We start from the raw sequence: 14,711 nt of genomic DNA on the forward strand, positions 1-14,711 counted from the left end.
AAGTAACATTTCGATTTCCTATACCTACCTCGGGTATCTGGATGAATTCCTCCTTCACAGGCGTCACACCCATGACAGGCTGGGGCTTCGCCTGCCCATTGACCGCCACCACACCGGATAGGATCTCAACCATTCTGAATGAACTATGCTGGTCGCTTCTCGTAGATGTGGAACTGTTCAGTCCGTCTTCGTGCAGGTTGAGGATGTTCGAGTATCAAGCTCAATGGTCGTGGACACCTCTACTTTTTCTGTTCACGCTTTCTTCAACTCATGTACGCACGGAACAATACGTATGTACAACAAAGGGTGGTGTCAGCACGAACGAACGACGGACCACCCGAAAAGACCGACGCGCAACACCCGATCTTAACCCACTCGACTCGTCCCGCGGCGGTGGGAAGCTTAAGTCGACATCGAAGGACCACCCAGTAACTCCGGCTGCTGTAAACGATGCGGTGGGAGCGGTCGAGGTGGAGGAAATGTGGCGGACGGAGTGTTTCCGTTGGTCGGGTGTGTATCGGAAAGGGGGGAGAGGGGGGCTCGACATGGGGACGTCGAGGTTGACCCTGACGTTGACGTTGACCTCCTAGCTCCGCCACGCTGCCCCCGCCATCGTCGTCCACTACGTCCATAGTACTCCGTACAGTCGGTCCATGCATTCCTACAGCCGAATCAGTTGAGAGAATTGCCATCGAATCCCTACAGCCGGCCGGTCGGAACCAGGTGACGAGCCTGGAACCAAAAGCTTCCATCTGGGCACCGACGTTTGCTTCCCCTGTGACTGTCCTTCTTCCGTTCAAGAATAAGAAGTCCTGAACTTCACCTGCTAGCAACGCCGGGCATTCATCACATCACACCACAGCGAACCACAATACATCGGCAGAACCAATAAAGCACCAGGGCCACTAGCAGCATCAGCTATATCTATACCCTAATTTCTGTATCCGTTCTTGTCGAAGATAACACCATCCTCACACCACACCATGGGCTCCCTAGGCGACGTGACAGAGCGGATCTCCGAGCTCGTGAATCCCAAATGGGGACAAAAAGCAGACGCCAACGAGGAATTAGTCGACTCGGCCCTCAAGGTCAACACCAAGCCGCTATGGGCGCAAATGGCGAGACTCAACCCGCCAGCGCCAAACCCCAAGTGCGTGCCCTTCATCTGGCGATACGACGAAGTCAAACCGACCCTTCTGCGCGCGGGAGAGGTCGTGTCCGAACAGCAAGCCGAGCGTAGGGTGCTCATGCTGGTGAACCCCGCTAGAGGTATGTCTTGGGCAGAATCGATACTCTCGTATATCCTGATCTTGAGCATCAACCTGTTGGTCGCATCGATGGCCTCATGCTAACGACGTTCTCACCATAGATGCCCCTTTTACCACCGACACACTCTACGCGGGCCTCCAGCTCGTGATGCCCAACGAAACGGCACGCGCGCACCGCCACACCGCCTTCGCCATGCGCTTCATCATCGAAGGCCAAGGCGGCTTCACGGCCGTGCACGGCAAGCGCATCACCATGCAGCGCGGCGACGTCATCCTCACGCCGACCTGGAACTGGCACGACCACGGCAAGGACGGCTCCGGCCCCATGATCTGGCTGGACGGCCTCGACCTGCCCAACTTCCAGCACTTCCCCGTGCACTTCGTCGAGCACTTCGCCCAGCCGCGCTACCCGGCCGACGACGTCGACTCGACCACCAGCCCGATCGTCTTCCCTTGGTCCGCCATGCAGGCCAAGCTGGATGCTCAATCGGGACCATGGGCCTCGGAGGATTACCTCAAGGTGGATGGACGCGAGGGTAAGTCCAGCCAGCACACCATACACAAAACCGCCCTACCCAATTCATTTTTTGTGTTGTACACATGCGCTAACGCACACGTTCCTTCCCCACAGTATCTCGCATTCTGGGCGGTTCCGCCGAACGTCTCAACCCGGGCGCCACGTCGCCTGCCGTCCGCGAGACCGCGTCGTCGGTCTACCATGTCGTGAGCGGCAGCGGGTACAGCGTCATCAACGGCCAGCGCATCGCCTGGAAGCAGGGCGACACGTTCTGCATCCCCGCGTGGAACGAATACCAGCATACAGCAGCGGACGGGTTATCCGAGCCGGTCTATCTGTACAGGTTCCATGATAAACCCATGTTGAAGGCACTGGGATTTTATCGCGTCGAGGGCGTGGATGTTGAGACGCTGGTGTCGGATTAGTCCAGGCTTCTAGGATCTTATGTTTATACTTGATGTTGATGTTCGTGTTGATGAAGGTGAAAAGATGTATCACAATTGTGGAAATCGCGCGCCACTGCGTAGATGTGGTGTAGTGGTTACAACTTCTCCATTCATTGGATATATCAAAATTCGATAACCATCTGATGCGGCGTGATGATGATAGTACTCCATTCGACAGAGCACTGAAACTGACACATTTACAAAATGCACAATGGACGAAACGCTGTAAGTCCATACGCTCCTGTACTCCATAACAGTCATACAGTTCAGAATATTTGATGGTCGCTGCCACGCAGCCGTGTTTGCCCTCGTGTCATGCAAAACGCCTCCAACACCATTGCTAACTTCTCAACCATAAATAGGTGAACGGGTCATGCAAAGACAGCGCCACTTCAATTGCTTCGAAAAGGTGCAAGGCTGCAAGACAACATAAACCCAGCAATCCCCCACTAGACTCCGGCGGACCAGGTGCGCCGAGTAAGACAACAGCATCACTTTCTCCGCTTGTCGGCAAGCGCCATAAGCCTCTTTCGCTTCTCTTCTTTCTCACGCTTCAGCTGGTTTTCCAAAGCCAACTCTCGGGCATCTTCTTCCTTAGCGGCCTTCAACGCTCTCTGTTCTTCAGCGTCCAAGTCGTCCAGTCCAGCTTCCATGTCAGAAGAGCCATCCGACCCGTAATCGTCTTCCTCGTCCTCGCCGTAACCACCCATGTCGTCTGAGACGTCTTCTTCGTCGGTGCCAAGATATTCGTCGTATCTTCTCCGCTTGGGTGGTGGCTTCGCTGTACGGCCAGAGGTGATCCCCATGGTTCCCTTGTAAGATGAAGATGGAGGAGCATGCAAGGGCGGGCGCGGGGCTTTTGGAACTCTCGGCTGATCTGTCCTCTTCGTGGGGCTAACGCTTCGAGACTTGACCTGTTGCTTGCCACCAGGTATAGGCCTTGAACTGCCGATTTTCTCCTTGCTTGCCTTGGCCTTCTCTTCCTCTTGTCGTCGTCTTTCTGCCACCTTGGACACCCTTTCTCGATGTGTTGGCTGATGTTTGATCATGCCAACCTGACTTTGTTGGGCTTTCTCCGTTTGTGCCTGTTTCGCCCTTGCCATCAACTCTGCATAGGACCCCTTTGCTGGGCCTTTAGGAACTGTCGTGGGCGGCGTTATTGAGGCAGTGCCCACCCTGGCTGGGATATCGGCGGTAGCCTCGAGCTTCGGTCTGGGCGCGAACGAACTCTTCTCAGACTTCTCGTTGGCTGGTTTCGGGGCATTGAGTGGAGGGGCAGCTGGACGGTGAGTGACTCTGTTGGTGGTAGTGGATATCGGATTCGGTTTGATGAGCTTCTCTGGCAGCTTTGGTGAGCCATCTTCAGCCTTTCGCTTGACGCCGTTCAGTGGTGACGGAACAGCCGGTACCCCGAGCCGTGAGCCGATCTTGCTGACGTCCGACACTGGCCGCACTCCATTCACGCTCAACGGTCTTGCTGGTAGTTTCGGTGGCGCAGGAGACTTATCGCCGCCAATCGAATTGACAATGTCGCTGAAAAGACTCATCTTGGGAGCCGGGACAGCTGAGTCAGAGGTGGTTGAGGGAGTCAAAGATGAGTTGGGCCGATCGTAATGATATGCGTGGCACTCATATCTGCGTGCAGAGCATGAGTCCGATATATATGTTGTGACCAGTAGTAGGCGCTGATCGGAGCAGGCAGGCGTGGAGGGAAAGGAAGAGAAGGAACAACGAGAAAAAGTTGAGGGCAAGGACAATGAAATAGAAACGCAAAGTCGCAGCCCCCCGCCGCCGTTATGACTTCGCTCGTGCCAAGACTGGTCGAACTACACTAGTTCATATTAGGCTCTAGACTTCGGCAAGCCTTCCTGAATAGTTTCCGCGGTTTTTCGCATCGCACAGTGCAACAATTCGAGCCAGGCACGACCGATTTCTTGACTCACCCACAACTCCTAGAACTTGAAGTGCCAGTCTCCGCCCAACCCAGCGGTTAAATCGATTGTCTCTCTTGTTCGAATCCTTCCAGTTCCCTGTAAGTCGGCCACTGCGCTTTCAGAAAACGCTCCGCAGCTGACCTTGGCGCAAAGCAAAGCAATTCAAAATGAAGCACCTCGCTGCATACCTCCTCCTCGGCCTCGCTGGCAACAACGAGCCCTCTGCCAACGACATCAAGGAGGTTCTCTCCTCCGTCGGAATCGACGCGGATGATGAACGCCTCGACAAGCTCCTCGAAGAACTGAAGGGCAAGGACATCAACGAGGTATGGCATTCCGCTTGGCTAAGAAGAGATGAAGGGACAGAACTGACACTTGCAACAGCTGATCGCCGAAGGTTCGACGAAGCTTGCTTCCGTCCCAAGTGGTGGTGCTGGCGGCGCTGCCGCTGCCCCGGCTGCTGGTGGTGCTGCGGCTGGCGGTGCTGCTGCAGCGGAGGAGGAGAAGCCTGCCGAGAAGGAAGAGGAGGCCGAGGAGTCCGACGGGGACATGGGTTTCGGTCTCTTCGACTAAGTGATCTGCTACGAGACGCATCGGAACGGGTTGACCACGCCAGCTCTACCTCTCAGCCACGAAGGAACGTTTGGGGTCGAGGAAGCGCCATATTGTATGCGAACTCGCCAACACCGGACAACCTTTGTTGCGCAATCCATATGTGCCATGGCTGCAATGGTCTAGGACGACCGGCGACGAGGTTAAGAGGGCCAGTCGCTGCATTGGCGGACATGCAGAGGATTTCCTGCCTGCTCTGAGATAGGAAGAGCCATCTTCGATCCCAATCAATTAGTGAAACCACGTCATTCTCATCAAACCGTCTGCCTTCTACTTTGCATTCAAGCAGTAAATCCATACTTCACAATATTCGCAGTGGGTTCTCATCTCTTGATTGATCTGAACTTCAGAATGCGTAAGGCTGGACAAGGCTGTAGTGGGGCGCCAAGACTCTTCGTCCGCACTTTCAGATTTTGCCTGATCCTAATTTGGCATCCGCACCTACCTTGTCTCTTGTCTCTTGTCCTTGATCCCTCTCTCTCAGTCACCTCAACCCGCAGATCCAGAGATCTCTCAACCGCAATCATGGCTGACGCCGACTACGTACGCTCCCTTGCCCACATACTCCTGATGAGACCACGATGGACTGACAGCTCTCGCATGCACAGAACGCCGAAGAGGCCGCCGAGCTCAAGAAGAAGAGAACCTTCCGCAAATTCTCGTACAGAGGCGTTGATCTCGATCGGTGCGTCGTCCTCCAAACCTGAAGCCATGGCACAAAGGGGAGCAAAAAATAGCTAACCCTCCGCCCTCTTTGGCCCCTCTATGTAGACTGCTCGACATCCCTTCCAATGAATTGCTCAACATCCTTCATGCGCGCGCCCGCCGCCGATTCAACCGCGGCCTCAAGCGCCGTCCCATGGGCTTGATCAAGAAACTGCGCAAGGCCAAGCAGAACGCCAAGCCGAATGAGAAGCCTGACCTGGTCAAGACACACCTGCGAGACATGATCATCGTGCCCGAGATGATCGGTAGCGTGATTGGCATCTACTCGGGCAAGGAGTTCAACCAGGTGGAAATCAAGCCCGAGATGGTGGGTCACTATCTGGGAGAGTTCTCGATCTCGTACAAGCCTGTCAAGCACGGTCGACCGGGTATTGGTGCTACGCACTCTTCGAGATTCATCCCGCTGAAGTAGATGGTGCTGGGGATGCCAAAGAGATATGTATGTGGAGAGATCTGCATGGCGACGAGCAAGATCGTGGCACATGTTCTTTGCCCGCATGAAAGCATGAAAGTGGCGGTGCGGAGTACGAAAATCTCAGTATTGCAATGCATCTGGCATGTTGCATGCTGACGTTTGAATCAGAGGCTGTGAACGAATGACAGAATCTGACACCAGAGCATGGGCATGATGCCTCAAACCAAATACACAGGTCTACCTTCCAATGCTGTTTTCTTGGCCATTATACTTGTGCTTGTTGTGACCCCCCAACGCCTCGCTATGTCGCTTCAAGCAGATAAGAGTGTGGCAGTGACGGTACAAAATGCCGGAAGCTGCTCTTCGTCACCCGATCACCTCCTCACTGAGACAATGAAGGAGTGTGGCGTCTTGAACACGTCGGACTACACCCGAAGCGTGAGCAACCCATCCGTCCCTAAGCGCTTGGGTCCTCGCGTGCCAGGCTCCTCGTGTCTGGCGACAGGGTTGTGCCTCCCGCCGGGCGATGTGCCGATCCATTCGTGCCTTGTATCTCTGGGTCATGCTCAATCAACTGCTCCATCTCGCGGTGTCTGCTCTGAGCACGATTCGACTCTTCTGCTTCCTGCCGTGCCACTGCCTCCTCTAACGCACGCAGCTCACTGTCGACCTCAGCCTCGGCCACGGGATCAAGGACCTCTGGTGCTTCGTGAACAGGGTAACCACTGGAGCCTTGAACGCCTTGCGCGGGTTCGACTCTATTCTCGGAGAGTCCCAATAACCCGTTCAACTCGCCTTCCACGTCACTGACACCGTTCATGGGTTGTAGAATCTGGCTGTCCTCCCTTTGAAGGATGTTTTCTCTTCTCAAAGGTGTCCCCCGTTCCGCAACGACGATGGCCTCCCGATGCCGCCTCCTCAGGTGTTCTTCTTCTTGACTCCTTTCCGCAGAGCGCAGCCTCGCACCAGCTCTCGTTGTAGGGCGGCCCATGGGTTCATCCCAAAGGGTGATGTTGTCCGGCATAAAGAGCGTCCCGGCCGTATCCTCGCCATTGACCATTCTCACATCATTATCTGCGTCTTCATCGGAACCCTCCTCGGCATACACCCAGTCCCAAGAATTTCGCGTCCAATGACCGACATTAACATTCTCTCGGACACTGCTCGCATTTAAGCCGACCTGTCTCATCTGCTTTCTGCCCGTGGGATACTGCATGACGGTGATGATCACATCCGCCATCAAGGGGTCGTCACTCATCCAGGCCATGCGATCAAATAGAAAGGCAACATCCGAGCGCTTGTAGTTGAAACCGGAGTTTTCTGGTTGGGCACAAGGAAAGGGATAATTCGCTAGCCATTTCGTCACAAGACCTGCTTGTAGGGCCGCATCCATGGCGGAGGTATACTTGAAGCCACGCCGGGGATGACTGCATAGCATGTTTGTAAGAAGTGACATCAGAGCGTGTTCTTGTGACGGCCGATATGCGGGTCGGATGGGTGATGGCGGCAGCCCTGTCTCGTCTCCTGCTTCATCCGGAGCTTTAGCCTTCAGACTGGAGGCGTGTCGCGAATGCTGAGGCAGAACGTTGATCAGAGCCCTAACGACAGCAGCGACAGATTTTGCGTCTCTGAATTGGTCGCATATAGTCACGCCGAACGAGTTGTTGTTGAGAAGCAAGCGCAGCGCATTGATGGCATCCTGCCGGCGCTCGTAATTCCTGCTCGCGAGATCCCTCAGTAGTAGATCTCTCGCACGGGATCTGGCCGTGCGACTGGCGACAATCTTGATCGCGGAGTTCCGCAGATCGTAGCTGTACCCATCTGCCAATGTCCGAAGCGTCTCGATATTCAGCGCATTTTCAGAGTCCTTCTGGAGAGTCTTCTGTGGGGAAGGTGGCGGGTCTGGCGCTGGCGCTTTCGCGGCATCTCTCACTCGTGTCAAGAGAGCAGGCACCGCTACGGATGCTGTGCCAAAGCCTAGAAAGATTACAGCCACCAAGAAGCGATTCGAGGTGAAAAACGACATCTTTGGTGGCCCATGTAGGGCTGTGAGTGGGAGAAAGAGAAGGAAGAACATGTGCTGGTGGAAGACGAGGCTGAAGTCGTCGGCCTGGTCCCGGAATATATTCGGCAATGCAATTCATGGAAAGACGAAGAGCATGGTTGATCCAATACTGGTGCTGTCCCAAGTCTATGGCAGAGTCGAGAAGTCGACGGCTACGTAGGATACGACTCGTTGGAGGGAATGCGCTTGACGCCAACATAAAGCGAATCTCAAGAGCTGGGCAGGTTCAGTCGTGATCTGCCTCGGTCGTACCTGGACATCCCTCCATCTCCTCGTCTGCGTATCTGTACTTGCACCAGAAGCAGTAGTGCCACTTGTCGCGGAGATATGCTACCAGTCTTTCTACTTTCTCAGCCACTTCGAGAGCTTCAAATTCGTCCAACTCGGTGTCATCCTCGTCCAGGTCGACATCGACCTCTTCGGTGTCTGCCTTCTTGGCGAGCGCCAACTGGTCCTCCTTGTCCTCGTCTGCATCGTTGTAGTCAGGACGGCGCGACAACGACTGATGGAGGTCGTATCTCATCCTTCGGTCTCGCTCGTTGATGGCTCTCTGCTTCACGAGCGTCCGCCATAGGACATTGACACTCTTCAACGGCTTCGTTTTCTTCGGTCTCGCCGTGTCCGATTTCTGGTCTGAAGATTGGTCTGCCTCGTCCTCCTCCTCCAGTCTCTCGCAGACCTTCATTGCTCCCCACACCTGTCCTTCCATCCTCTTCTCCTCCCGCTCCTTCTGCTGCCTTTCTCGGAACTCGCCAGCCTCGACCTTCCTCTTCTTGTCCACGTCTTGTAGTGCTTCGACTTCCTCTCTGAACTTCCGCTTCTTTTCTGCGTCTGCACCAATACCGGAACGAGAGTCTCGCATTTCCAGCCCGATGGGCTCCAGCAGGCGATCATCCTTTGCCCCTTCTGCCGTGGTCCGAGTTGCGCCCAATGCTGTGCCCGGCTTGTAGCCCAATGCGGCCATCATCTTGAAACCCTTGTTGTTTGTGTCTAGCGTATTGGAGCTCAAAGCGGCTTCTCTCTTGTCCCGCTCCTCTTTTGCGAGTTCGGCTTTGGATTTGGGACGGCTCTTGGCCTCGGCCTCACGGGCCAGTCTCTTCTTTCGTTGGGTAAGTGTTTCGGTCTTCTGGGAGGGCGCAGTCTCTTCAAAGGTCATATTCATGTAGTCGTCTTCTTCCCTTCCATCTCCCGCGCTGTCAGGAGAAGGCATCTTGCCAAGTGTTGTATCGCAAAAGGGCTGCGGTAGGTCTATTTGACATCAATATCATTCGCATCAACTCCTGCTTATAGGATCGTAGCATTGCAGGTCATTAAGTAACCTTTTGCGGAAGGAAGGGAGCAAAGTGGCGAGCCTGGATCTGCCAGTGTTCTTACCGTGTATAGTTCAGTCATTTGCAGGTCACCGTGAGCGGAAAGCACGCACTCAGTGAGCATTTATTACTACTGGAGCTGTGAAGGAACGGTGTCGATGGTGGAAGACGGCAGGACGAGGGATTTTATCACGTGACAAAATCACAGCGATTATAGGTTTTACCCCTCGAAAACTTGTCCTAAATTTGTCGCGAAACAGGCTTCAGTAAACTGGGGTTTTTCTGCGTGCACGTAATTTGCACGAACCTGTGACGCAGTGGTTAGCGTGTCGTTCTTATATTGTATTTCCCGCGTGGAATCCAGTATGACTCTTTCGAGCAATGCGAAAGTCGCGAGTTCAAGTCTCGCCAGGTTCATCCGTCTTTTTGTACAGTTCCTGACGATGTGGATTTGGATTTGGATTTGTTTTTGTACCTCATATTCAGCCAGCACTACGATATCATCGGGTTGTCTCTTCATCGTACATACATATCTCAAGAAGTAGCTGCCATGGGTGCGCACCGGCTTTTGACTATCTATTCTATCTAACAGTCTCGTGTTGAAGTGCCCTGTCCATCTATGGCGACGCATCAGAATATTGAGCGAAGACGGATCCCTTGGTAACCATTGTTATGGTCCGCTCCACATGAAGTGTACCTGCGGTCCAAGCAAGTCTACTGGATCGAGCAAATCTACTTGATCGAGCAAGACTCTTCGTCGGGATAACAGATCGGGACAACAACCGGCATGCCAGACGGATTCAAGGTGCACAGTCACTTGAACGCACGTCCTACACCCAAAGGAGAGGTCGGAAGTATGACTTATACCCACCACGGGTGCTTTTTGAGAGGTCAGCCCGTGCCTATACTTTTAGTAGCTTGCTTCCTAATCTTGGCTTATCAGGAAGGAGGATCTGGGTCAGCCTCCTCCCCTGCGAGGCTGGCGCTGGCTGCTTCCGGTAGATCTGCCCTTTCTGCGGGCCTCGATCCCCGCGGCCGGGCGCGTGATCGTGGGCTCGGAATACCCACAGGGTTGACGCCGAGTCTGAACTGTGCCACTCCGTACAAGTTGAATGGACGGAGTATATTGCATCGCTAAGATTAGTGTCGTGGGCTCCTTTGCACGTGCTGGGAACCTGAGGCTGGGCTTGATAATCATGGAGTGAGCAGGGAGGGGTCATGTCCGCCACGGCCTGCACATGTCCTGCCCCAGAGTGCGTACGAGTCTTCGTATTGCATGCAAAATGCTAACAGCTCATAGACAACGGCCTCCATACCGCCGACACGCCGGCGATAAGAGTGCGCACTGTAAAAGAATACCGTCTTTCACAGGGTGGCCAATATGCACAGCACGTATACGGGGTCCGAAATTGGCACCAAATCCAGCGGCTCGACCAAACCCGGCACAAGATCCTTAGCAGCTACAGCTACGCTAACTCAAACTATGCAAGGCCCTTCCACTCGGTCGATCGGATCAAGAGTATCGAGGACTGGGTATGCAAGATGATCGTCCGGCGCCGCTCACACACCGTGCGAGACCGAGAGAGGCATGGCGGGCGACGGTCCAGGCCATTCGGGGCAGGTGGGCGGAATGCTGGTCGGATCTCGCACAGAATTTCCCTGAATGGCAACACTGCACCGACGACGTGGGCTGCGCGACGCGCATCAAAGTCACATCGACGCCAAGAACGGCAAGGTCATCGGTATCTCGAAAGTCTCAGAGGACTACGAAGAGGGCCTTGTTTGCGCCGCCGAATCCGCAGCGCAGGGGAGAAGCGGACCTGCGCACGCGCACCAACTAATGGTGCACGACAAAAACAAAAAACCGGTCTATCAATCAGTCATACGGGGAATGGAGGATGAGCTAGCAGTCGCTCGTCTCGCTGCCGCCGACTTCTTGGTGTAGCCAGTCACAGTGTCCCAACCCTCAGCCTCCCCGTCCAGCCTTGGGGGCTTCTTACCATTCCATCCTATCTCTCTACCTCCAGGATACCATGTCGGAGGCTGCAAGAGCTCTCCGCTGTCCGACTGATACTCTAGATACAGTCGGTGTCCTCCGCTGGAGATCTCTTGGTGAGCTAAGTGTACCACCTACACAGTGGAAGGGAACCTGTTGCACCTCAACCCCCACCCGCGAGGCCTGACGCTGGTAACATGCCATGCGGCGCACACCGTCGAGCTTCATCTCCATCGTGCTCAGAGTCGTTAATCAGACAATAGTATGGCGATAATGAACAGTAGAGTCATGTAACCAAGATAGGTCTCTACCGAGCAGTGACGGCACGGGTTAGGGGTGAACACCGACTTGGAGGAGTACAAGGATTTGTGTGGTGGTGGCATATACATCCTCATGTACCCAGCCAGCAACGCCGACATCGGTCTTGGCCGACAATCCGATCACGAAGGAGGCAAACTTCTATCTATATCTGCGCAAAGTTGTGGACATAGCCATGACAAGCTGCGCAAACGGGGCCCGTGGACTAGGACATCCTTGTGCAGAGCACCACTCATCCTTCCAAGGCATCGGAGACCCGGGGAAAGAGATGGGGGACCTCGAAGGAACATGGCCGAGGACCCTACTTCCTCATGATGGACCAGGCCCGTCCTGGAAGGTACATTACTCCCCTGGTGTCGCTCTGCTCGAATGCGCAGCTGTGCATCTTCCTGGTTCAACGGGAGCTCAATGCTTGATGCTCGACCTTGACCCCCCTTTCGTTGGCAAACATGACCATGGACGCAAGGTGCCATTCCTGTGGGCAGCGAAGGCAACAGGTTGAACATGATGTCGAACGGGCTGGGGACGACGGCGAGATCGGTTTCGCACCTGATACGCCGTTCAGTCACTTCCCTGAGATGCACGATGCCTTCTTCACCGACGACTTCCCTACTCCATCTCTCGGAAACTTCTTCAGCCTCAGCAACAGCACCATCGCCCTGGGTCAGTCCAGTCTGACACTCGCACTCACAGAGGAAGGTTTGTTGAAGGACGCGCCAGAGGATGTGGAACAAGTGCATGGACCGGCTCGCACGGTTCCAGTTGGGTTCTTCGACTCGAGACTTTCCAAGACACGGGTTGCTATCTTCAAGAAGTGCTCGGCGATTCGTACGTACCGTCCAAGAAAGCAGCAAGCGTCCTCGAAAGTTGACAGGCGACAGTTGCTGTTCTCTGCGTCTTTGTGCTCACTGCCCTGTCGATATACTGGGGTGTTCTCTTTCGCATCCGGGAAAAAAGCCACCTTGCCACCATTGCCGTCGTCAATTTCGACGCGAGCCTGCCCCCCTACGACAATGTCGAGCCTATCGTGGGGCTTTTCGTCGAGCAAGCCATCATGAATGCGCTCGCCACGCAGCAATACCCGCTGGGCTACAAGATTTTGCCACCTGCACAGTTCAACAACGACCCGCTGGCGGTCCGTCTGGCCGTCCACAAGGAGCAGCACTGGGGCGCCATCATCGTGAACAACAACGCCACCGCCCTGTTGAGAGAAGCTGTCGAGATTGGCAATGCATCCTATGACCCGTTCGGCGCGGCCTCTGTCGTGATCACCCAGGCCCGAAATGCCGATACCTACAATCAGTACATCACGCCGGTGCTGACTCAACTTGCTTCTGATATCAGCTTTTCCTGGGGCCGCGAGTGGACGTCTCGAGTCCTCACGAACACCTCACTATCCCCAGTCATCTACGCCAATGCACCTCAGGTGTTGTCTCCAGGAATAGGGTTCAGTATGTTCAACCTTCGACCTTTTGGTAAGTCTAGTCTCTCTCTCTCTCTCAGACATGCCATACATCCATCTGCCTTGTCCTTGCTTTCCCAGTAACTGACATGCACTGACACGCGATGCCCTCTTTAGGTCCGTCCACAGCCGTCCCCCCCGTCAGTATGGGCCTGGTATACCTCATCATCCTTGCATTCTTCTCCTTCGGCTTCTTCACCCCGATCCACATGAGATTCGTGGCCTCGACGCCGTCCGATCCCCATCCACCGCTCAAGTTCTCCCACCTGGTGGTGTGGCGTTACGTGGCCGCCATAACGACCTACTTCTTCCTCTCCCTCTGCTACAGCCTCGTCAGCCTGGCCTTTCAGATCCCCTTGTCGCGGGCGCCTCCCGCCGGCCTCGGGTCGTGGCCCAAGACCGACGTCGCCGACGGTGCGAACCAGTTCGGCCACGGCACGTTCCCGGTCTACTGGATGCTCAACTTCTTCGGCATGGGCGCGCTGGGCCTCGCGTGCGAGAACATGGCCATGATCATCGGCCAGCCGTGGACCGCCCTGTGGCTCGTCTTCTGGGTCGTCACCAACGTCTCGACGGCGTTTTACTCGGTCGAGCTGGCGCCCTCTTTTTACAGATGGGGTTACGCTTGGCCGTTGAGGCAGATCGTCTACGCGACCCGCACGTTGATATTCGGCACAAACTCGAGGCTGGCACTGAATTTTGGCATTCTGGGCGTATGGATGGTCTTGGGCACCATTCTGTTTCCCTTCGCTTCTTGGTTCATGAGGTGGAAGGGAATGAGAGAGAAGAAGAAGAAGGCGGCGGCAAAGACGTGAAATTAATATGACTCATCGACGTTCAGAAGAGGATGCTGTTGTCTGGAGGTACTATACGTTTACACATATACCGACAAAATGCTGTACCGTGCTGTACCGTGCTGTAACCGTGCTGTGACCGTGCTGTACCCTACTGTACCGTACTGCCCGTGGAGCAGCGGCAACGATAAGACGAACAGCGAGCCAATTAACACGGACGCATGACACACAACGCACAGAAGATACAGAATATCAAGTCCCGGACCCATGATACTTGTACTGTATATATATGCCACATAAGTGTCTTTTGCCACCTACAACTACATACAGTAACGTAAATCTTGGCTCGCCAACGGTTGCCTCACGACTGGCGAACAGTGGGCGATTGGGTATATTGTGTAGTATAGCACAGTACAGTACAGTATGTAACATCTGATTTGCTGCCTCGAGGTGTCTCGACATTGTACTCGATCCGTGTACTTGCTGTACTTGCGTGAAAGAGGGTCGACCCGTCCCCCATCGACATCGACAGAGTCAGCCAGGTACAGTTCGCACGCACTCGTACTGTACTACGTACACAGCTACTGTACTGTAGGGGAATGATCCCCTCGCTCGCGGTTTTCGCCAGATATAGTATAAAGCTAAGGTACTATAGTAGTTAGTCCACGTTGGTTGCATAGTAAGAGACATAACGTGAAGATGCATTGTTGTTTTGACATTAATATCCCCTGGCATTCGTATAGTATGTGGCGGAGACATAACACACACATGTACACACGCACACGCACATGTACACACGCACACGCACATGTACACACGCACACGCACATGTACACACGCACACGCAC

General features: G+C 54.5%; 7 protein-coding genes and 1 non-coding gene across 8 annotated transcripts; 5 read left to right on the forward strand and 3 right to left on the reverse strand.

The window, feature by feature from the left end:
• Window positions 1-983: 983 nt before the first annotated feature.
• G647_02577 (uncharacterized protein) lies at window positions 984-2,210 on the forward strand (the record flags this gene model as incomplete). Its single annotated transcript, XM_008726925.1, has 3 exons — window positions 984-1,269; window positions 1,370-1,804; window positions 1,900-2,210. The coding sequence occupies 3 exons, from the start codon at window positions 984-986 to the stop codon at window positions 2,208-2,210; spliced, it is 1,032 nt and encodes a 343-aa protein (XP_008725147.1).
• A 512-nt stretch (window positions 2,211-2,722) lies between these two features.
• On the reverse strand, window positions 2,723-3,778 carry G647_02578 (uncharacterized protein; the record flags this gene model as incomplete). Its single annotated transcript, XM_008726926.1, has 1 exon — window positions 2,723-3,778. One exon carries the CDS (start codon window positions 3,776-3,778, stop codon window positions 2,723-2,725), a length of 1,056 nt encoding a protein of 351 aa, XP_008725148.1.
• A 554-nt stretch (window positions 3,779-4,332) lies between these two features.
• Window positions 4,333-4,738, forward strand: G647_02579 (60S acidic ribosomal protein P2; the record flags this gene model as incomplete). Its single annotated transcript, XM_008726927.1, has 2 exons — window positions 4,333-4,491; window positions 4,550-4,738. The coding sequence occupies 2 exons, from the start codon at window positions 4,333-4,335 to the stop codon at window positions 4,736-4,738; spliced, it is 348 nt and encodes a 115-aa protein (XP_008725149.1).
• A 564-nt stretch (window positions 4,739-5,302) lies between these two features.
• On the forward strand, window positions 5,303-5,915 carry G647_02580 (40S ribosomal protein S15; the record flags this gene model as incomplete). The annotated part of the gene is made up of 3 exons (XM_008726928.1): window positions 5,303-5,320; window positions 5,386-5,462; window positions 5,549-5,915. 3 exons carry the CDS (start codon window positions 5,303-5,305, stop codon window positions 5,913-5,915), a joined length of 462 nt encoding a protein of 153 aa, XP_008725150.1.
• A 460-nt stretch (window positions 5,916-6,375) lies between these two features.
• G647_02581 (uncharacterized protein) lies at window positions 6,376-7,944 on the reverse strand (the record flags this gene model as incomplete). The annotated part of the gene is made up of 1 exon (XM_008726929.1): window positions 6,376-7,944. The coding sequence occupies one exon, from the start codon at window positions 7,942-7,944 to the stop codon at window positions 6,376-6,378; it is 1,569 nt and encodes a 522-aa protein (XP_008725151.1).
• A 265-nt stretch (window positions 7,945-8,209) lies between these two features.
• On the reverse strand, window positions 8,210-9,193 carry G647_02582 (uncharacterized protein; the record flags this gene model as incomplete). Its single annotated transcript, XM_008726930.1, has 1 exon — window positions 8,210-9,193. One exon carries the CDS (start codon window positions 9,191-9,193, stop codon window positions 8,210-8,212), a length of 984 nt encoding a protein of 327 aa, XP_008725152.1.
• A 403-nt stretch (window positions 9,194-9,596) lies between these two features.
• G647_02583 lies at window positions 9,597-9,710 on the forward strand. The gene has a single exon. It is a non-coding gene; the product is annotated as a tRNA-Ile (tRNA).
• A 2,346-nt stretch (window positions 9,711-12,056) lies between these two features.
• G647_02584 (uncharacterized protein) lies at window positions 12,057-13,884 on the forward strand (the record flags this gene model as incomplete). Its single annotated transcript, XM_008726931.1, has 3 exons — window positions 12,057-12,435; window positions 12,489-13,082; window positions 13,187-13,884. 3 exons carry the CDS (start codon window positions 12,057-12,059, stop codon window positions 13,882-13,884), a joined length of 1,671 nt encoding a protein of 556 aa, XP_008725153.1.
• Between the last annotated feature and the right edge of the window lie 827 nt (window positions 13,885-14,711).

Source organism: Cladophialophora carrionii, assembly GCF_000365165.1.
Source record: "Cladophialophora carrionii CBS 160.54 unplaced genomic scaffold supercont1.2, whole genome shotgun sequence".
In the NCBI taxonomy this organism is placed as follows: Eukaryota; Fungi; Ascomycota; class Eurotiomycetes; order Chaetothyriales; family Herpotrichiellaceae; genus Cladophialophora; species Cladophialophora carrionii.